Source organism: Lactuca sativa, chromosome 8, assembly GCF_002870075.4.
Source record: "Lactuca sativa cultivar Salinas chromosome 8, Lsat_Salinas_v11, whole genome shotgun sequence".
In the NCBI taxonomy this organism is placed as follows: Eukaryota; Viridiplantae; Streptophyta; class Magnoliopsida; order Asterales; family Asteraceae; genus Lactuca; species Lactuca sativa.
The window spans coordinates 280,316,289-280,338,637 of NC_056630.2; the positions used below are offsets into that span (position 1 = coordinate 280,316,289).

The 22,349-nt window shown below is 39.1% G+C and overlaps 1 protein-coding gene across 1 annotated transcript; it reads right to left on the reverse strand.

Annotated features, from left to right (window-relative positions):
- Positions 1–20,316: 20,316 nt before the first annotated feature.
- On the reverse strand, positions 20,317–21,245 carry LOC128127991 (uncharacterized). Its single transcript, XM_052766743.1, has 2 exons — positions 20,784–21,245; positions 20,317–20,691 (listed from the first exon to the last, which is right to left on the reverse strand). The coding sequence occupies exons 1-2, from the start codon at positions 21,135–21,137 to the stop codon at positions 20,317–20,319; spliced, it is 729 nt and encodes a 242-aa protein (XP_052622703.1). The 5' UTR covers positions 21,138–21,245.
- Between the last annotated feature and the right edge of the window lie 1,104 nt (positions 21,246–22,349).

Consider the following 22,349-nt stretch of genomic DNA (forward strand, 5'->3'; position numbering starts at 1 on the left):
TCCAAATTAGGGTTTCCGTGTTAGATAACCCTAATAGCCTCACTATTTAAGGACCCCTTGGGCACCAAAAACGTGGGCAACTGAATCCTTAGGGTTTCTACACGTTTTTGGGTGTCTCGTCTCTCCTTCTTCTTCATCCTCTTGCTCTTGGTGTTTGTGAACCATTAGAGGAGTGACGTTTGTGACTCTAAGCTTCCTAAAGTCATTACAATGAGGATTTGAGATTGTTATTGCTACATAACAATCAAGGTATGATCTAAACCCTAATTCATATGTTATATTGATTATCATATACTAGATCTAGGGTTTATAGTCTTGGATGAATTGCATGAACAATAGAGAAACCTAGATCCAAGCATTAGGGTTTGTATGAGCACATAGGATGTTCTTATAGCTAAAACCCATCATTTTTAATAGGCTTTTTTAGTCCCAGCCTGTTAAAAACATAACTTTAAACATAAAGTCAAAATTAGCCAAGAGAGTCTAAACGAAAGTTCTAGAGTACATCTCTACCTATGTATGGATATAAAGAACATCGAAAACGGAGCTGTATGCGAAAGTTACGAATTTTAGAAGTCGGAGCTGTAAATTGCAAGATTGGTGCGAGACTACGCCCAACTTACCCTTCGGGCGCCCCGAGTACCGAAGTATGCCTTGCGTACAAAGCCTGTATGCCCTGCGGTTTTACATTCCTCGGTCCTAAAAAAGCCACGATGCACCACCCGAAGTTTGACACGTAATCGTATGAACGCGCCGTGTACCCTTGTACGCCCAGCGGTCCGAGGAACGCCCAACATATCACCGAAGGTACGCGCATCGAAGACCGCAAACTCCGTTTTATAAATAAGTTCTGAAGCTTGATCTATCTCTCACGCCACCCACTTATTCTTTCTTTCTCTACTCTCTCTCTCTCTCTCTAAACCTCCCAAACATCCCCAAGCCTAGGAAACCTCCCTAACACGAGAAGGAAGCCCCGAAGTGGCCGAAGACTCTGAGAAAAAGAGTTTTTCGGTTTGGAAACTCTTCTCCTATAGAGTCCAATTTTCAAGCAAAGCACACGGTTTTGTTGAAGCAAAGTGCTTTCCAAGATGGAATCACCACATCATCAAGTGAGTGCATAGTTACTTTCATATTACACATAGATATGTTGTATTTTATATAAATTACATGATATGTGTGATTATTATCCGTATATCTTGAGATCTATGCTGGATGAAAGATTTAAACTTCTTTTTTTTCATATCTAAACTGTATATGTATTTTATATCTTGAGATTTGTGCTGGATGAAAGATTTAAACCTTTTTTGTTCAGATCTAAACTCTATATGTATTTTATATCTTGAGATTTATGCTGGATGAAAGATTTAACATTTTCATATCTAAATGTATATGTATGTTATATCTACAAATATGTTGGGTAGAACATGGGGAGATAAATGATGAGGGATGAAAGATGATATAGATTAATTTTGGCATCTGCACCACAACCTGTAGATGTTTTTGAACTACAATGTACTCTAAACATCCTAATAGCCATGCAAAAAGGATAATATCGACAGCTGCGCCAAATAGAGAACATCATAAATCTCACAGCTGTGCCTAAATGATAATATCGGAAGATATGCCTAATAGAGAACATCATAATTGTGTCAGCTATGCCTAAATGAAAATATCGGCATCTTCGCCTAATTGAGAATGTCATAATTCTAGTAGTTGCGCCTAAATGATAATATCGGCAGCTGCGCCTAATAGAGAACGTCATAATCCTGGCAGCTGCGCCTAAATGATAATATTGGCAGTTGTGCCTAATAGATAACATTGGCAGCCGTGCCATAGGCAACGTTGGACTTTGTGCCTATTCCTTAGGAGAATCATTGGGAATGAAAAGTGAATGATAGATGATTCTTAGGGTATATCCTTAAGAAATAAAGAAGATAATGGGGATGAGTAATTGGGCTAATTGTGTGATGATGAAACATAATAACTTTCTTATTTTGGGTTGAAAACCTTATGTACTCACTAGGTTTCCCAACCTGACCCACTCAGTTTATTTGTTTCACAGGTGTCCATACCAAGGTATATTACACTGAGAGATTAAAGGATATGACAATCATTAGTGTAAATACGTGTAAGGTCTGTTTATGCTTATGTTTCTGTATTGACGATGACATCTCAAACTTTTAACACAAACAAAATGCATTTCTTCGGAAATGCTTTGATAATATCATTATCATGTTTTTTTCTGTGAACAAATTCCGCAACATTTCTCTTTAAAAAGCATACTCTGATATTCAAATAAAGCATAAACAAATCGGTCTTTTTTGTCCGTGAAATTGGGGATGTCACATACACCAAACAAAAAAATTTTGGATCCTTAGAAATCAATAAGAGCATTGTTGCAAGAACAAATAAAATTACGTAACATATTTTGTTGAATTCATATGCTTATTTCTTAGAGTATATCACAACTATTTTCGTGTTATCTCTCTTGCATTTTCTTATTTATCGTCTTTATTTTTCTTATTTTGAAAACAAATGAATATTCAATAGTGAAATCAAACTCAAAGGAAATCACATTTCAAAATTATGTGTCATGGAAATACAATATGCCTATTTCAAATGAAACCATAGCTAGTAACTGGTTGTTTAAGTATTAATATGCTAAAATCGGTAGATCACGTAAAAAATAATGATAAAAATCTTTATCTGCTGGCTTATGTAGGAAGGTAATATTTGGTTGGGAATTTAGTTTATATAATTTAAATCGTTACACGTTAGGGCCTAAGGGCCTTTTTCTGGCTCGGCATGGACATTTGAATCCTAAGGACCGGCCATGCCTTGAGGAACCCAAGGCATCTATGGTTTTTACTCTTTTCTTCATATGGCTGAGTTAATTTTTCGTGTTCATGCAAAATTATCATTTGGTGGGTATAAGTTAATTTTATGTTTTTCAAATCATATATGCTTTTGATGCCATCTTTGTGTTTTGCAAACCAAATTTCAAATAAACCTAACAGTTGGTATCAGAGTCATTTTTTCATGCATGACTAGATTATAAGATTATTTGGAATAATCTTTTTTTGGAAAATATGGATAATTTTATTTTGTAAGAAAACAGTCATATATATTTTTTATGATAACTTTAAAATATTAATAATTTGTTACATGCAATTTTGGTTAGGAAAGTTGTTTTATGTATAAATGTATATTTGAAGTGTTAAAGCAATCCATTGAACATTTGTACCGTTGGTTGTGTTGACTTGTTAAAATATTGATAGTATTTATTTATTCATTGGAAATAATTTATTTTATGGAAATAATAATTTTTATTAACAAGTATCAAAATATATCTTAAGGTATGATATATTAATTCGTGTACACTTTCTCTTTTACTTCTTGAAGCCAAGTATGATATATTAATACAAAGTTGTTCTTTGGTCTTAAAGTTTAAGAGTGAAGGACTAGTGATGTGTATTATATTTCATTAGTTTTACATTTATAAATCCAATTCTATATCAACTAGCTTTCACACATTCGATATTCTTCCTAATCGTGAAATAGTATAGTTGTGGAAAGAAAAGGTGTCGAAAATTAGTGAACGGTAGTGAATTAACAATTGAATTTTGATTATATGTTACACCAAACAAACAAAAGAAATAAAAAGGGATTTCGATTATAAAACTCGAATAACTATATACAAATAACTAAAACAAAGAAGATAAACTGATTGGAAACAAATCACTTTAGGTAATTTGGTTTAAACTTGATTACATCTCAAAATCATGGTTAATTATTATATTGCAATGGTTATTTCCTAATTTTTCACTAATTCGTAAATTGATTATCTATTCATCTGGATCTAACACTAATGATCATAAAGTTAATTATGCATTGGTCATGTAATTAGTTATGTAAATTATCAGTCTTAAGTTCTTATTAACCAATATTTGATCTCTATTAATCCTAATAGTCATAAGAATTAAACCATGTATAGAGTAGTCACTTAAGCATGCACACACATTAAATTTCATAACTTTATTTGATGGGAAATAGAGGTTACAACTACAATTCCTTAAGGGGAAAAACAATCAAACAATTCAATTGAATATGGCACATGCAACTGAGTTTGATCGATGTTTTTTACATATTAGCAACATACTATGAACACTAACCTACAAAGCTTTCCTATGAACTATCTAATTCATAAGACAAGAAAAACTAACTTTTAATATTGTTACTGGAAACAACCTTGAATCCTTCTTCAAATCTTTTGGCGGCTAGCACCACAAGAATTGTACCTTTGGTGGTTCACACCCAAGACTAGCAACTAAGGATTATTGAGAGGGAGGAGGCGGATTTCATCCATATCTCTTCTAGGGTTAGGAGTGCTGAATTTGTTAAGGGTAATGCCCTTTATATAGGTGAGATAGCTTGGTGTCAAAGCTAGCATTTAAAGAGGAAACCCTAATCCCTTTGCTAGGTGACCAAGAATCCCACTCCCTTTCAACTGATGGCTTGGACGAAATCTTCTCGGGCTTTCCCAAGTGAGTTTCGTCTCACCTCATCTAATGAGGTACATGGGCTCCTTCGTTTAACTTCCAATAAATAATCAAACAAACCCTGAACTATTACTTAATCAATTAATCCTAAAATTAATTCTAATTAATTTATGATGAATTATTAATTAAATATCATAATTTATGATTAATATAATATTCTCATAATATATTAGAAAATAATTTCTTCCATATTATTAATCACAAAATAAATTATTCTCTCTCTCCAAAATAATTTTGTCTAATTGCTAGCTTTTAGGGCAACCCAAAAAGGATCGTGCTACCATCAATTCATGTTTATACTAATTATGGGCCTAGAAACCTAATCCAACATTATTAACCCAACCCTATGTTTGAGTCAAATTCTATTCACAACTATTTTAATGTCATAAAACAACGATGATTCAAGAAGATGTAATTCGATTGATCTTCTAACTACATAATCTCAACAATAAGTAATAAAGTAACGATATATCGTTAACATATATTGATCTACAATCAAAATTGACAAAATAAATTTAATAATAATAAATAATCCTTATAGAAAATTAATCCATAATCTCAATAGTTCATCTAATTCTAAGGCAAAGTAAAAGGGTTTAAAGCCCAAAATCAGAAAATAAAAACAATAGGAAAAACAATCAGAATACTAATCATGGTCAGAACAACAAACCAAATGATTTTCTTCATGAATCAGAACTCCAATATTTTAGATCCTTCTTCCATATGAGCTTAATGTGAAGGGTTTTGAGCATCCTAACAACCTTAAGGTGCACATAAAACCCTAAATGCTTTGAATCTATGTGTTTCTCTAATTATACATACAAAATGATTTTCCAAAGCATTAGCCTAGCTAGCATACAATCATCGATACTTGTATAACAAAAATTTAGTTAGAAGACACACTTTTTCTTGTATCTTGATTCCTTGGACTTTTAAGAGCCTAGCACCCCAAATGTGATGCCTCAAATGCTTCACACAACACCACCAACAATGGAGGACTTGAGAGGGAATACTTGCACTCAAAAATCGGCTATAGCTCTTCTAAGAACACTAGGTTGCCGATTTTAGGAGCCATGGGGTCTTTTATATAGTGTGGCAATACTAGGGTTATACCATGTAAACCTTAATGGCCATGACCTTTGTCACACCCCCAAACCTGAACGGCGGAAACGTTCGGGGGCGGATGACTTCATGTGGTAACGTAACAAATGAATACATAGTAAAGAAAGCAATACAACCATCATATATATAATTGAAAGTTTACATTTGTCAAAAGTTACATGTTCAAAACCAATTACAATATGATGTCAAAATATGAGATTAAACTGGCGCCGCAGCATCTCTTCTTCAAAAGCATATTAGTACCTGAAATTACTGAATCCCTGGGACATACAAGTAATTTTGAAAGAGTAGATCAGCATTTAAGCTGGTGAATTTCATAAGTATTTAAGTGACAATGTTTGAATGAGATGGAATGTTTTATCTTTGTTTATTTGTGTTTAGAAAATCCTATATTTTCTACTAGTATAAAAGTAGTCTTCACTCAAGACCAATGTTTGTTTCCAAAATGTATGTATATGTAAAATAACCAATGAGTTTGAAAACCTTGTAAATCAATGCATTTTTAATACCCCTTGTGAGTTTTATAACCATACTATTGACTCTGAATGCCTATACACAACGTTCTTCAGGCGTTGGAATGTTATGACGTTTGTCACCCCAACGGTGGACTGCAGCTAACAGTCAGGGCGCGGGTTTGTCAAGCCCGTATAGATCTATACACAAACACCATGCTCCCCCTCCAAGGGATTCTGGTATATAATACAGGACTTGAAATGTGTACTCGAACGTACATGAAGTTAGTGTCTCACAAATCCGTGGTATAAAAACAGATCTACTTGTTAAAATGTTACGTTTGTTCTTGTACACGAAAGTGAACTTCTTGAAATATGTGATTCTACTACATAAGAGTTAGAAATTTGTTTCGTAAAACTATACCTATTATAGTTTCCAAAAAGCGTGTCTTGTTTGTTTAGAAACATTGAGAAAAGGAATCGCTTGTTTATGAAAGTATAGATTTTCGGGTGTAGAGTCCAGGATAGACAAGAAAAATCTAAGAATAGTTTAGTTTATACATGCATTACAACAACATTATATTTTAAAAGGTAAAATGCTATTGTGACATATGTTATATATATACATATATACATATATATATATATATAAGTTCCTTTAAATGTTTATAAATCGCATGTGATTTGAATATATAACAGTATATAAAAGAATTTCTTTATGTAACGCACGATAATACTCGTGTGTTTTACTTGTAATCCCCCCCTTGAAAGCATATAAAAGTATTTAGAATAATTAAAAAGGTTGATTAAGGGGTATGAAACTCACTTGAAAGTTTGAAGATAGCGAGATGGAAAACCGGGCAGAGTTTCGTCTCGGGAAACGGATTTTCCTCGGGATTCTCGGGAATCTCGGGAGTAAAATCGACCTTCGTGACTTGAGCCAAAAGACCAGAGCTTCGGGTTTGAACGGACACGGAAAACGAGGCAAAGTTGAGAGAGAGAGAAGAGAAATGAACCCTTTCTTTGGAAACCCTCGCATCCTATTTATAGTAAGGCTGGTCTGCCTCGGTACGCGGGGCGTACGCTCGTACGCGCTGCGTACGCGCACGTCATGCATGACCGAAGCCTCGACTGCCTCGGTTCGGATGGGACGGGTTGTTGGGTTCTCGGGTCGGATGGGACGGGTTGCTGGGGAGGTGGGTCGGATGGATCGGATTCCTCGGATATGGCGACGTGGACGATCCGAGGCCAAGTCTTACGAGTACGCAGGGCGTACAGAGGTACGCGGCGCGTACCCGGATGAGGAAGCGGACTCCCCTTCGGATAATGTCCGAATTTTGAATTAAATAATTAACTAATTTATTTAATAGACTTCCAAAATTCATATCTTCTTCATACAAACTCCGTTTTCGATGGTCTTTATATCCCCACGTAGGTGAGACTACGCTCTACAACTTTCGTTTAGACTCCGTCGGCAAATTCCAAAATTTTATTTTTATTATTTATTAAAAATCCATCGTGTTTAAGGAATTTCTTAGAAAATTCATAACTTCTTTATCTGATGTCGGTTTTTGCCAGACTTTTTACCGCTGGAATACCATTGTCGAGACTTTCGATTCTCGTTTAGGTCATTCCGGCCAAAAGTCGCTCGATCTCCGATTCGAGTTTTTAGCTGTCTGTTGCTAAGCCGAACTTGGAAAAATCACATCTTCGCTATATGAAGTCGGATTTGGGCGTTCTTTTCACGTACGATTATGTTTCAAAGATATTTAAACATAGAAGGAAATTAAACAGAACTATTTGTACGTTTTAATATGAAAGTAAATTTTTATTACTTAGAAGCGGTTACAATACTTGACCCATTTTGGTCCTTACAAGGAGTTGAAATATCGGGTCGTCACATCATCCCCCCGTTAGAGAGAATTCCGTCCCGAAATTTAAAGTAGTAAAGATACTAGTGAACATGAAAGAGATGAGGGTACTTTTGCTTCATCTGATCTTCGCGTTCCCATGTGAATTCAGGTCCCCGCTTGGCGTTCCAGCGAACCTTCACGATGGGTATGCGACTTTGTTTTGTTTGTTTGACCTCTCGATCCATGATTTCTACTGGTTCTTCCACAAAGTTGAGGCTCTCGTTGATCTCGATCTCGTCGAGTGGAATAACAAGAGTCTCGTCGGACAGACACTTTTTCAAGTTTGAGACGTGGAAGGTTGGATGGATGTTACTAAGTTCACGCGGTAGGTTAAGCTTGTAAGCCACAGGGCCGATTCTGGCAAGAATCTCGAAAGGCCCTATGTATCTTGGATTTAGTTTCCCACGCTTTCCAAATCGTATTAAACCCTTCCACGGTGAGACCTTTAATAAGACGTGGTCTCCTACCTGGAATTCTAAAGGTTTCCTCCTTTGGTCAGCGTAGCTTTTCTGTCGGTCTCTTGAGGCCTTCAATCGTTCACGAATCTGAACGATCTTCTCTGTTGTTTCACGTATGATCTCCGGACCTGTGAGTGTGCTTTCAGGAACTCTTCCTCTAGCTAACTGGGTATCGCCAACTTCAGTCCAGCACAGAGGGGATCTGCACTTTCGACCATAGAGGGCTTCAAACGGAGCAGCCTTTATGCTTGTATGGTAACTATTGTTGTATGAAAATTCGACAAGGGGTAAATGAATATCCCATGCCTTACCAAAGTCAATCACGCAGGCTCTCAGCATGTCTTCTAAAGTTTGTATTGTTCTCTCACTTTGTCCGTCTGTCTGTGGGTGGTAGGCTGTACTCATGTCTAGCCTAGTTCCCAGGGAACTTTGTAGTGACTGCCAGAATCTTGAAGTGAATCTACTATCTCGATCGGAGATAATGGATATTGGAACACCATGCAGTCGCACTACTTCCCTTAAGTAAGTTCTTGTAAGCTTCTCCATTTTGTCAGTCTCTTTGATGGGTAGGAAATGTGCGGATTTGGTCAATCTGTCGACAATGACCCATATGGTATCGAGTCCACCTATCGTCTTGGGTAACTTGGTTATGAAGTCCATAGTAATCCGCTCCCATTTCCATTCCGGTATCTCTGGTTGTTGTAGTAGTCCTGACGGTTTCTGATACTCGACCTTAACCTTAGCGCAAGTAAGACATTTACTCACGAAGGTAGCAATTTCTGCTTTCATGTTAGGCCACCAGTATAGTTTCTTAAGATCCAGATACATTTTATCTGAACCCGGGTGAACGGAATATCTTGAATTGTGAGCCTCGGTCATGACTACGTTTCTGAAACCACCATGATTTGGGGTCCAGATTCGGTCCATGAGATAGTAGGCTCCGCCACCCTTGACTTCTAAATTCTTCTCCATTCCTCGCAGGGATTCACCCGCCACATTTTCAGGTTGCAAAGCTTCCATTTGTGCTTCCTTAATTTGTGTGGATAGGTGGGAATGGATAGTCATGGTCAGAGATTTGACCCTCCGACCAGTGTATTCCTTTCGACTGAGGGCGTCGGCTACTACGTTGGCCTTGCCAGGATGATAACGAATTTCACATTCGTAGTCATTCAGTAACTCAACCCATCGTCGTTGTCGCATGTTGAGTTCCTTCTGATCGAAAATGTGTTGAAGGCTCTTGTGATCGGTGAATATAGTACTCTTTGTTCCGTATAAGTAGTGCCTCCAGATCTTCAGAGCAAATACCACTGCTCCTAACTCGAGGTCGTGTGTCGTATAGTTCACTTCGTGTGTCTTAAGCTGTCGGGAGGCATAAGCGATAACCTTCCCTCTCTGCATAAGAACACAACCAAGTCCTTGATTTGAAGCATCGCAATACACTACGAAGTCTTCTATCCCTTCGGGGAGGGATAGTATCGGTGCGGTGCACAAGGCCTGTTTTAGTGTCTGGAATGCCTTCTCTTGTTTCGCTTCCCAGTCAAAGGCCACTCCTTTCTGGGTTAATGAAGTAAGAGGTTTCGCAATGCTCGAAAAGTTCTTTATGAATCTGCGATAGTAGCCAGCTAGACCTAGAAATTGACGAATTTCTGTAGGTGTCTTTGGTGCCGACCAGTTCTCAATAGCCTTAATTTTGGAAGGGTCCACGTGTATACCTTTCTCGCTAACAACGTGACCTAAAAATTCGAATCTTCGAATCCAAAATTCGCATTTAGAGAACTTCACATAGAGTTTCTCCGTTCGCAGTGTTTCTAGGACTTTTCGTAGGTGTTGACTATGCTCTTCCTCACTTCGAGAGTAGATAAGTATATCATCGATAAAGACGATGACGAACTGATCCAAGTAAGGGCGGCATACCCTATTCATAAGGTCCATAAATACTGCTGGTGCATTGGTTAATCCGAACGGCATCACCACGAATTCGTAGTGTCCATAACGAGTTCGGAAGGCTGTCTTTGGAATGTCCCCCTCTAGAACTCGTAATTGGTGATATCCGGATCGCAGGTCTATTTTGGAGAAGTAGTTCGCCCCTTGAAGTTGATCGAATAGGTCGTCGATACGGGGTAGAGGATAGCGGTTCTTGACAGTAAGTTTGTTCAGCTCTCTGTAGTCGATGCACATACGGAACGATCCGTCTTTCTTCTTTACAAACAAGACCGGTGCTCCCCAAGGTGAGAAACTTGGTCTTATGAATCCTTTGTGAAGGAGTTCATTAAGTTGACAGGAAAGTTCCTGCATCTCTGCTGGTGCAAGACGATAAGGCGACTTCGCTACTGGGGTAGCTCCTGGAATTAAGTCGATTCTAAACTCGACTTGGCGTTGCGGTGGTAATCCTGGCAGTTCTTCTGGAAAGATATCGGGAAAGTCGCGTACTACCGAGATGCTCTTGATGTCCTTCAGTTCTTGACTTGTATCGACGATGTGCGCTAGGAATGCTCGACAATCCTTCCGCAAGCACTTTCGAGCTTGGATGCACGAAATGATGCGAAGGTTTGTACTAGATTTGTCGTCGTAGACAACTAATGTTTCGTTGTTAGGGAGGTTAAGACGGACTGCTTTCTCAAAGCACATGATGTCGGCGCGAAGAAGACTCAACCAATCCATGCCGATGATGACGTCGAAACTTTTAATTTGAACCGGCATGAGATTGATTGGGAAAGAATGGTCGTCTAATGTTAACGTACAGCCCATGTATATGCAATTTGTGTTTTCGGTTTTTCCATTGGCCATCTCTACAGTGAATGATTTTTCTAACTTGCTAGGTTTAGGTTTAAGTAAATGAATAAAGTTTTGACTCACGAAGCTTCTCTCCGCTCCACTATCGAATAATATGCATGCGTATGAATTATCGAGAAGGAACGTACCAGCAACTATAGTTGGGTCAGCTACAGCTTCGTCGTGGCCTATTGCCAAAACTCATCCCACACCTCCGGTGCCTGCTGCCTTAGGACAGTTTCTCTTGTAGTGGCCCACCTCGCCACAACCGTAGCAAGCCTGCCCTACACCCGCACCGGGAACTTAAGTGATCGGCTTCGCGGGTTCCTTGCAGAAACGGGCTGTGTGTCCTTTCCTGCTGCAGTTGGCGCACTGCATATCTCGACAAGGTCCATGGTGGTGGTAATTGCATTTGGTGCATTTTGGGAGGTTGCCTATATAGGGCTTTGTTGGATAGGTGTTTGTAGGGGCTGTAGCAGGTACAGTGGCAGCATTTACTGACACCAGCTGTTTCTTTGCGGATTCTTGGGAAGACCCACCCTTCCCTTTAATCCATGCTCTCTTCCTGCCATTGTTGTTGTGGTTGCTGTTGTTGTTGTTGTTGTTGTTTCCTTTCTGTGGTGCTGGTGCAGCAGTGGTTGAGTTCTGATGACCTCCATAGTCGATCAGAGATTGTGCCTGTTCCTTAGCACTTTCAAAGGTGTCAGGTTTAGAAGCTAACACGCTTGATCGCATTTGGGGCGTCAGTCCCCAGATGTACCTTTCTATCTTCTTGCTCTCAGGAGCAATCATATCTGGACAAAGGATTGCCAGCTCGCAGAATCTGTTGGTATAAGTAGCGATGTCGGTACCCACCATTCCGAGAGTCCATAGCTCGTGTTCAAGCTTTTCAATTTCCCCCCGTGGGCAGTATTCTCTCATCATCATGGCCTTCAAGCTCTCCCAGCTTATGGAGTTTGCCACGATTAGGGTAAGTACTTTAACGTGGCCATTCCACCAAGTTAAAGCTTTATCGAGAAGGGTGAAAGTTGCAAATTTGACCTTGCTGTGCTCGGGGCAGGAGCAGATTTCAAAGACTGCCTCCGTCCTTTCAATCCACTGCCTCAGGGCCATCACACCACCAGTACCATAAAACATTCGGGGCTTGGCATTAGTGAAGTCCTTATAAGTGCATTCTCGAGGTGGTCCATGACTCTCGCCATGGTTGGATAGGTGTGTGCCAGATCCCGAGCCATTAGTACTCGAGTTATTGATCTGTGACATGGCAGCTGCCACCGCTGCGGTAACTGCTGCTTGAAACATTACAGCATCAAATTGGGGTGGTGGAGGTGGTGGTGGTATAGGTGCTTCCTCACCGTTATTTCGCCTTGGATTCCTACGCGGAGGCATCCTTCAACTATAGATTGAAAAGACAAGGATAAGAATTTCATAGAATGGAAAAATGTATGTGTCTCATGAACTAAATCGCTATAGATCAACAACAGATGATAGTATGAGTCTTAAAATAGAAGAATGAAAGTTATTTGTAAGACTGAAGGTATGAAACAAGTATTTGGGTTCACAAGGACCATTCAAGGTTCGAACGAAATACTCAACATAGTAGTAATAGTGCCACTTATATTAATATAAAAGTTGTTACAACGATCATGAAAATTTGACCCCTATAAGGGTCTCCGATTACAAAGTTCGAGAAATTTAAAGACTTTTAGCCGATGTCCTAAGCTATAACAAAATTTGAGTCCTTGACAAGCACTACTTGCGTCGAAGGTTGCGCTTGGAGCTTGACTCCGCATCTGATTGCTTTGACACCATTAGACGCCTATCGAAAGCGGCTTGTTGTTCCCTTAGTTCGGCGAGGGCTGCAATCATTTGCGCTTGAAAGGCTTCGGTTTGGAATTGAGCGTTGTCTTGCATCTTGTCCAGCCTACGGATGTCAGAAGTGTGAACCTGCACTTCCACGTTGATATCCCGGAGTCGGCTAGCTTGTACTCCAGACTGATAGGACTGATTGGCTAACTTACCCACCATTACCGGGAGTGCTCGATCAGCCGAACCTCCGCCGTGGACATCATAGAAGTCCCGGCACATGCCGTAGGGAGGGCGTAGGTTTTGCTGTTGGCTCCAATGGTGGAGGTGACTTCCCCAGACGGGAGTCGGTCCTTGAAAGTTCCTTACGAAGACGGGAGGTTGAATGGGTGGTGGATCGATAACTTCCGGCTCTGAGTCGGTACCGGAGTCATCACCCACTTCTATGGGTTCCTCGTCCTCTTCGGGATCATCTTCGATCCATCCTCCGTTGCCTTGGTTGGGAAAGTAGGGGTCGCCAGGGTGGTGAAATCCAACCATTTGACTGTACGAGAAATAGGGTTATAAGAATTGAGTAAAGCCGGAACATGTAAAACATGTAAGTTAAACTAGTTTATATAGCAAATACTCCTATAGTATTTAAGTGCTTGTGTTTGATTCTTGTAATGGTTTGGTAAGTTTTGACTTGTTGCTTACTACGATCATTCCTCGATATACGTTGGTCCAATCTTGGGCAAATATAGTTGATCATGCTATATTTGTCCAAAATCTGATTACATATATCGAGTCTCAATCGTAGTGTCAACTTGTCTAAATACTTGTATAGTTGTATAACATGAAAATAGTTTGTGGTATGCATGTAATTGTACTTAAATGAACTACCAATTTAAGTTGAACGAAATGCTGCTTAAGTGAAAAAAAAGAAAATTTGTTTTGTCAGAGAGTATTAGTCCCTTAAGCATTTATAGTTTGTATATCTTATGTGGTTCGATATACTTAGTTCACTATAAACATTGCTCTGATACCAATCTGTCACACCCCCAAACCTGAACGGCGGAAACGTTCGGGGGCGGATGACTTCATGTGGTAACGTAACAAATGAATACATAGTAAAGAAAGCAATACAACCATCATATATATAATTGAAAGTTTACATTTGTCAAAAGTTACATGTTCAAAACCAATTACAATATGATGTCAAAATATGAGATTAAACTGGCGCCGCAGCATCTCTTCTTCAAAAGCATATTAGTACCTGAAATTACTGAATCCCTGGGACATACAAGTAATTTTGAAAGAGTAGATCAGCATTTAAGCTGGTGAATTTCATAAGTATTTAAGTGACAATGCTTGAATGAGATGGAATGTTTTATCTTTGTTTATTTGTGTTTAGAAAATCCTATATTTTCTACTAGTATAAAAGTAGTCTTCACTCAAGACCAATGTTTGTTTCCAAAATGTATGTATATGTAAAATAACCAATGAGTTTGAAAACCTTGTAAATCAATGCATTTTTAATACCCCTTGTGAGTTTTATAACCATACTATTGACTCTGAATGCCTATACACAACGTTCTTCAGGCGTTGGAATGTTATGACGTTTGTCACCCCAAACGGTGGACTGCAGCTAACAGTCAGGGCGCGGGTTTGTCAAGCCCGTATAGATCTATACACAAACACCATGCTCCCCCTCCAAGGGATTCTGGTATATAATACAGGACTTGAAATGTGTACTCGAACGTACATGAAGTTAGTGTCTCACAAATCCGTGGTATAAAAACAGATCTACTTGTTAAAATGTTACGTTTGTTCTTGTACACGAAAGTGAACTTCTTGAAATATGTGATTCTACTACATAAGAGTTAGAAATTTGTTTCGTAAAACTATACCTATTATAGTTTCCAAAAAGCGTGTCTTGTTTGTTTAGAAACATTGAGAAAAGGAATCGCTTGTTTATGAAAGTATAGATTTTCGGGTGTAGAGTCTAGGATAGACAAGAAAAATCTAAGAATAGTTTAGTTTATACATGCATTACAACAACATTATATTTTAAAAGGTAAAATGCTATTGTGACATATGTTATATATATACATATATACATATATATATAAGTTCCTTTAAATGTTTATAAATCGCATGTGATTTGAATATATAATAGTATATAAAAGAATTTCTTTATGTAACGCACGATAATACTCGTGTGTTTTACTTGTAATCCCCCCCTTGAAAGAATATAAAAGTATTTAGAATAATTAAAAAGGTTGATTAAGGGGTATGAAACTCACTTGAAAGTTTGAAGATAGCGAGATGGAAAACCGGGCAGAGTTTCGTCTCGGGAAACGGATTTTCCTCGGGATTCTCGGGAATCTCGGGAGTAAAATCGACCTTCGTGACTTGAGCCAAAAAGACCAGAGCTTCGGGTTTGAACGGACACGGAAAACGAGGCAAAGTTGAGAGAGAGAGAAGAGAAATGAACCCTTTCTTTGGAAACCCTCGCATCCTATTTATAGTAAGGCTGGTCTGCCTCGGTACGCGGGGCGTACGCTCGTACGCGCTGCGTACGCGCACGTCATGCATGACCGAAGCCTCGACTGCCTCGGTTCGGATGGGACGGGTTGTTGGGTTCTCGGGTCGGATGGGACGGGTTGCTGGGGAGGTGGGTCGGATGGATCGGATTCCTCGGATATGGCGACGTGGACGATCCGAGGCCAAGTCTTACGAGTACGCAGGGCGTACAGAGGTACGCGGCGCGTACCCGGATGAGGAAGCGGACTCCCCTTCGGATAATGTCCGAATTTTGAATTAAATAATTAACTAATTTATTTAATAGACTTCCAAAATTCATATCTTCTTCATACAAACTTCGTTTTCGATGGTCTTTATATCCCCACGTAGGTGAGACTACGCTCTACAACTTTCGTTTAGACTCCGTCGGCAAATTCCAAAATTTTATTTTTATTATTTATTAAAAATCCATCGTGTTTAAGAAATTTCTTAGAAAATTCATAACTTCTTTATCTGATGTCGGTTTTTGCCAGACTTTTTACCGCTGGAATACCATTGTCGAGACTTTCGATTCTCGTTTAGGTCATTCCGGCCAAAAGTCGCTCGATCTCCGATTCGAGTTTTTAGCTGTCTGTTGCTAAGCCGAACTTGGAAAAATCACATCTTCGCTATATGAAGTCGGATTTGGGCGTTCTTTTCACGTACGATTATGTTTCAAAGATATTTAAACATAGAAGGAAATTAAACAGAACTATTTGTACGTTTTAATATGAAAGTAAATTTTTATTACTTAGAAGCGGTTACAATACTTGACCCATTTTGGTCCTTACAAGGAGTTGAAATATCGGGTCGTCACAACCTTCCATATTCCTTAGGCTCCATGGGTTTAAACCTCCATGAATCATCCATGGGTTGTCACATGGGTTTAGCCCAACCTAAGGAATCATGTATCATTGGCCCACACCATAAGAATGAATGATTTACCAAGTCAACCCCTTATATTTAATTAGTCTCTTTTGATAACGAAATTAATTCCAAATTAATTCTTGATAATTACTAATTAAATAATATTATTTCATATTAATATACTAGAACTTATAATATATTAATAAATCATAAATATCCTCTTGTCAAAAGTCCATCCTTACAAATTATTCTGGTGCCATGCAACCTAAATGGACCATGCTACTCTCGGTTCAAGTACATACCAAATATAGTTATGGACTTAGACACCTTATCCAAAAATCCCCCACTTGGATAAGTTTAATAACTATAGTTGTAAGTATAACTTCAGGATCCGACTAGCAACTGTAGCTCTTAAAAGCCTCTGTCGAACTGTGACGCTCCATTTTAGATAAGTGATCATATAATCCTCTGTTCTCAAGATATCAGCTGGAAAAATACATGGAACAACGTCATACTTATTATCTATCATTTTGTTTCCGGATTTCCGATTTGTTTGACATATAAATTAATCGAACACATCAATTTAGTTCTGACCGGGCCCGACACATAATTCAAAACGAAATCATCGAGGGGCCCAAGATATCACTTTTAATCCTCCAAGGACTAAAAGGAACAGATAAACTTCGGCTCTTATGCTTTTACTAACTACTCATCAAATTGTACACAACAACACGTTTTATAGCATCAAGATATTGAAGCAGTTTCGTGCTATCAATGCAGAACCAAATCATAGTCAACAACTCATATCTCTTGGTTTGAAGACTTATATGATATTATTGTCTCACAATCACTCGAGATAAATTCCTTGAAGCGATACAAGTGAGTGTGGGTTTAATCCAATATTCAGACCTTATGAGCACTTATCAATATTGTAGCAATCCTTTGCTATGTCTAAACCATTCAGACATCTACAAGCCAGATTCATGACAGTCTTGCCTCAATACCTACTTCCAAGATATGATCGACTGTAGATGGTTTGAATAATTTTAATTATTCTGGAAGTCAAAACATGGAAAGTGAAACAATAGTAAGCAATTAACATGAGACAGTACCATACTAGTAAATAAAAAACCTTTTATTTAAGCATCAAATGTCAATTATAGTTTTCTATTACAAGTTTCGAAACAGCTATCTAATCATTAAAACTAATATCATCCTTCAGCCCAATGCGCATCGCATGCTATAAATGCTTAACCCTACTTAGTCCCTCTTTGCAACAAGGGGATCTGTTGGGTTCTGATCCGATGATACCCTCTTTACAACAAGGAGTCCTTCTTCTATTCGATGTCTTATGAAGTGATATTTTTTGTAGATGTGTCTGGATCTGCCATGACCCCTGGTTCCTTGGCTAAGGCAACCGCACTCTCACTGTCACTAAAAATCTCCATAGGCTCCTTTATAGTTGGCACAACTCCAAGGTCTTCGATGAAGTTCTTCAGCCATATCGCCTCCTTCGCTGCCTCGCTCGCTGCTATGTATTCTGATTCGCACGTTGAATAAGCTAATGTCTCCTGCTTGATATTTTTCCAAGTTATTGCTCCTCCATTCAGGGTAAATACACAGCCCGAATGAGAGCCGAAATTATCTCTATCGGTCTGAAAGTTGGCGTCACTATACCCCACCACTCTCAAGTCATCATTCCCACCGAGGGTAAGGACCCAGTCCTTAGTCCTCTGAAGGTACTTAAGAATGTTCTCTACCGTAGTGAAGTGAGCCTTGTCCGGATTTCCTTGATATCTGCATACCATGCTCAAAGCAAAGGCCACATTAGGGCGAGTACAAGTCATAGCATACATGATCGATCCAACCGTGGAAACATATGGTATTCGACTCATCTCAACTATCTCTGCCTTTGTATTCAGACTCTGAGTTTTACTCAGTTTGGGATTGCTCCGGATCGGTAAGTTACCTTTCTTGGAATCCATCATGCTGAATCTTTTCAACACCTTTTCCAAGTAGGTACTTTGACTAAGTCCAATTAGTCTCTTATCCCTGTCTCTCAATATCCTTATCCCATGAATATAGGCAACTTCTCCAAGGTCCTTCATAGCGAAACACTTCCTAAGCCAGGACTTAACCTCCTGCAAGGTTGGGATGTCATTTCCTATGAGTAGTATGTAATCCACACACAACACCAAAAAGCTAAATATACTCCCACTAGCCTTGACATATACACAAGACTCATCCTTGCTTCTCTAAAAGCCAAACTCTTTGACTTTCTCATCAAAACAAAGATTCCATCTTCGAGATGCTTGTTTCAATCCATAAATGGATTTCTCAAGCTTACACACTCTATTAGGGTACTTTGCATTGACAAAACCCTCTGGTTGACTCATGTAAACCTCCTCAGCCAACTTACCATTAAGGGAAGCAGTTTTGACATACATTTGCCATATTTCTTAATCATGAAATGTAGCTATGACTAGTATAACCCTAATAGATTTAATCTTCACTACTGGTGAGAAGGTTTCATCATAGTCAACTCCCAGAGTTGGAGTAGAGCCCTTCACAACCAGTCATACCTTATATGTGTGTACTTTCCCAACCATGTCAGTCTTCTTCTTGAAGATCCATTTGCACCTGACTGTCTTATGACCTGGTACATTGTCAACCAAGTTCCAAACTTGATTGTCATACATGGACTAAATCACACTGTCCATTGCCTCTTTCCATTTAGCAGACTCTGGTCCTGCCATTGCTTCCTTGTAGTTGTTAGGTTCATCCAAATTTAGGAGTGTGCTATCACTGATAAATGTATCACCTTCTACAGTAATACGAAAGCCATAAAACTCAGGTGGAACTCTAACTCTACCGGAACACCTAAGTGGTACGGACTCAAAAATCGATTCAACAGGAGTCTCCTCCTCAAGTTGATCGCTAGTGTTTAAGGTTCCTTGGCCTATGAGCTCTCTCTCTCTCTCTCTCTCTCTCTCTCGCGAAAAGACTTCTCTCCTCACAACGAAGACAACATTGCCACTCGATTTGTAGAAGAGATACCAAAGGATTTTGGTGGGTAGCTGATGAAAATACACCGCTCACTCTGAGGTTCGAGCTTTTCGTGAGTCTCACGTCTCACGAAAGCCTCGCAACCCCAAACCTTGATGTGTGATAACAAGGGAACCTTCACTGTCCACATTTCGTGAGGTGTGTTGTCAACCTTCTTTGTTGGGACTAGATTAAGGATATGGGCGGCAGTCTCTAAGGCATAGCCCCAGAATGAGATTGGTAACAAAGCTCGACTCATCATGGAATGAACCATGTCTAACAAGGTTTGGTTGTGCCTCTCAGTCACACCATTAAGTTGCGGTGTCCCAGGCGGCGTTAACTGTGAAACAATTCCACACTCCTTAAGATAGTCTAGGAACTCGATACTAAGATACTCACCACCCCGATCGGATCGGGGCATCTTTATCTTCCTACCCTGCTGATTCTCCACTTCTTGTTTAAACTCTTTGAATCTTTCAAAGGTTTCTGACTTATGCTTGATTAAGTAGACATAGCCATATCTACTGTAATAATCAAAAGTCACATAGAAGTGGTTAGTATCCTTTATGGCAGTTCTGAAGGGCCCACACACATTGGTATGTATGAGATCCAACAAACCCTCACTCCTCTCACAAGTACCAGTGAAGGGTGATTTAGTCATCTTTTGAAGCAAACAAGATTCGCAAGTGTCATCCGAACTTAAGTCGAATGACTCCAAAACTCCAACCTTTTGGAGTTGGCCTATGTGCTTCTTGTTGACATGTCCACGACGACAATGCTACAATGATTCCTTATCCAAATCATTGGAAAAATCAATATGTAACACATTATTTTCTAAGTTGTCTACAACATTCACAGTTTCATATACACCATTACAAGGTAATGCTTTAAAATAAAATACACCATTGTAAAAAGCATTAATAGCTCCAATTTTATTATCAAATGAAAAACTATAGCCTTGTTTGTAAAAACCATGAAAGGAAATAATATTTCTCTCCATATCAGACGAGTAGCAACAATTATTCAAATCTATTTCTAATCCACTACTAAGCAATAAAGAGTAAACTCCAATCTTGGTGATAGGTGAAACTTTCCTATTCCCCATGATCAAGTTTATCTTCCCGTACTCCACATCTTGACTTCTTTTTAGGCCCTGCACATCAGAACAAATGTGAAATCCATAACCTGTGTCAAGAACCCAAGAGTTAGAATGTGATGAGTTTTTAGATAGAAAAGTATAAATACCTGCATGGGTGGCTTTAACCTTCCCATCCTTGACATCCTGCAAGTATTTAGGGTAGCTTTGCTTCCAGTTCCCTTTTCATGACAATAGAAACACTTTGCTTCCTTAGGAACGGTAGAGAGAGTAGTAGAACCACCTTTGGTTCCACTTGAAGAGGATCCATCAAGAGACTTTCCCTTGCAGCTCTTTGATGGAGACTTCCTCTTTTTCCCTTTCCCTTGTCCAATTGCCAGAACAGGGGAATTAGTAGTAGGAGTAGATACAACATTTTTACCTTTGAGACCACTTTCAACAGTCTTCAAAAGGCCCTGATATTTGCTCAGAGTGTCCTCCTCTTTGTTCATATGATAAGTCATATGGAACGGATCATAACGGGGATGTAGCGAACCACTTTGATTGTGGTGACTTGGTAAGACATGTGGAAGATATGGCGGATAACCTATTGACCCATGTTCAAAACCTAGCACTATTCAGCCCTTGTGGTCATGGAGGTTCGCCTGAAGTGACTCCAGGACATGAGGCAAAGCTTCATGTTTTCAGCGGGGGATTAGTCGGTGCTCGAAAGCTGGCCCGGAAACCCTCGTTAGGGAAGTTCCCTTTCAAAAAAAATAGGGAGGTAGCGACTGTAGAATAATATCTATGGCGAACTCTTCATCAAAGTTAACATTAAATTTGAGCAAACGGTCCACAAACCTTTGCATTTTCTGCAAGTAGGCTGTGATAGGTTCCCCATCCTTCATCTTTGTTGTAATCATGGAGCAGATGATTTCATATGTTAATTGACGAGCACTCTGATGGTATATTTCCATCATGTCTCGGTGCATCTCAAAAGGGTAAAAGTCCTCATAGGACTTTTGGAGTTCGGTTTTCATGGTGGCCAACGTGATACAAGACACCTTGGTGGCATCCTTATCATGTGCCCTGAACTCATCAATCTCCTGAGGAGTAGCAGAAGACTCATTAATTTCCTTTAGCTCCTTATCGAGGACATATTCTTTATCCTCATAGTGAGTGACCATCCTGATGTTCCTAATCCAATCATTGAAATTAGTACCATCAAAGATGACTCTCCCATAATGGTTCAAGAGAGAGAAGGAGCCAGTAGGGTTTGAGCTAGAAGCAGTGTTGGAAGACATCTGAAAAGAAAGAAAGACAAAGTTTAGATTAGATAAAGAGTCCTTAATATAACACCCAAAATGAAATATTAAGGCTAGGAACCAACACAATATTTTGCAATTTGGAAGAGGGATGTCGTAATCTAACTTGCAAAATATTTGAAGGTAGGTAAATGACGATTTACCAATTTCCACCATGAAAAATGAAACTGTTATTAAATTTTAATTGGATTGAAATTCCTAGATCCTTTGAGATTCGTTGAACAGTTCAATGGAATGTTTAAATCTCGATTATGCCCTTCAGGTTTGTGACCGGAATACCGAGGATCACAAACAAGGTGTGAATAACCATGCAAATGTACTTGGTACTCTTGATGTCATTTATCACCTAATCGATGTGCCGGTTAACCACGCACACTCCATCGATCTATGATAAACATCAAGCCACCCTTT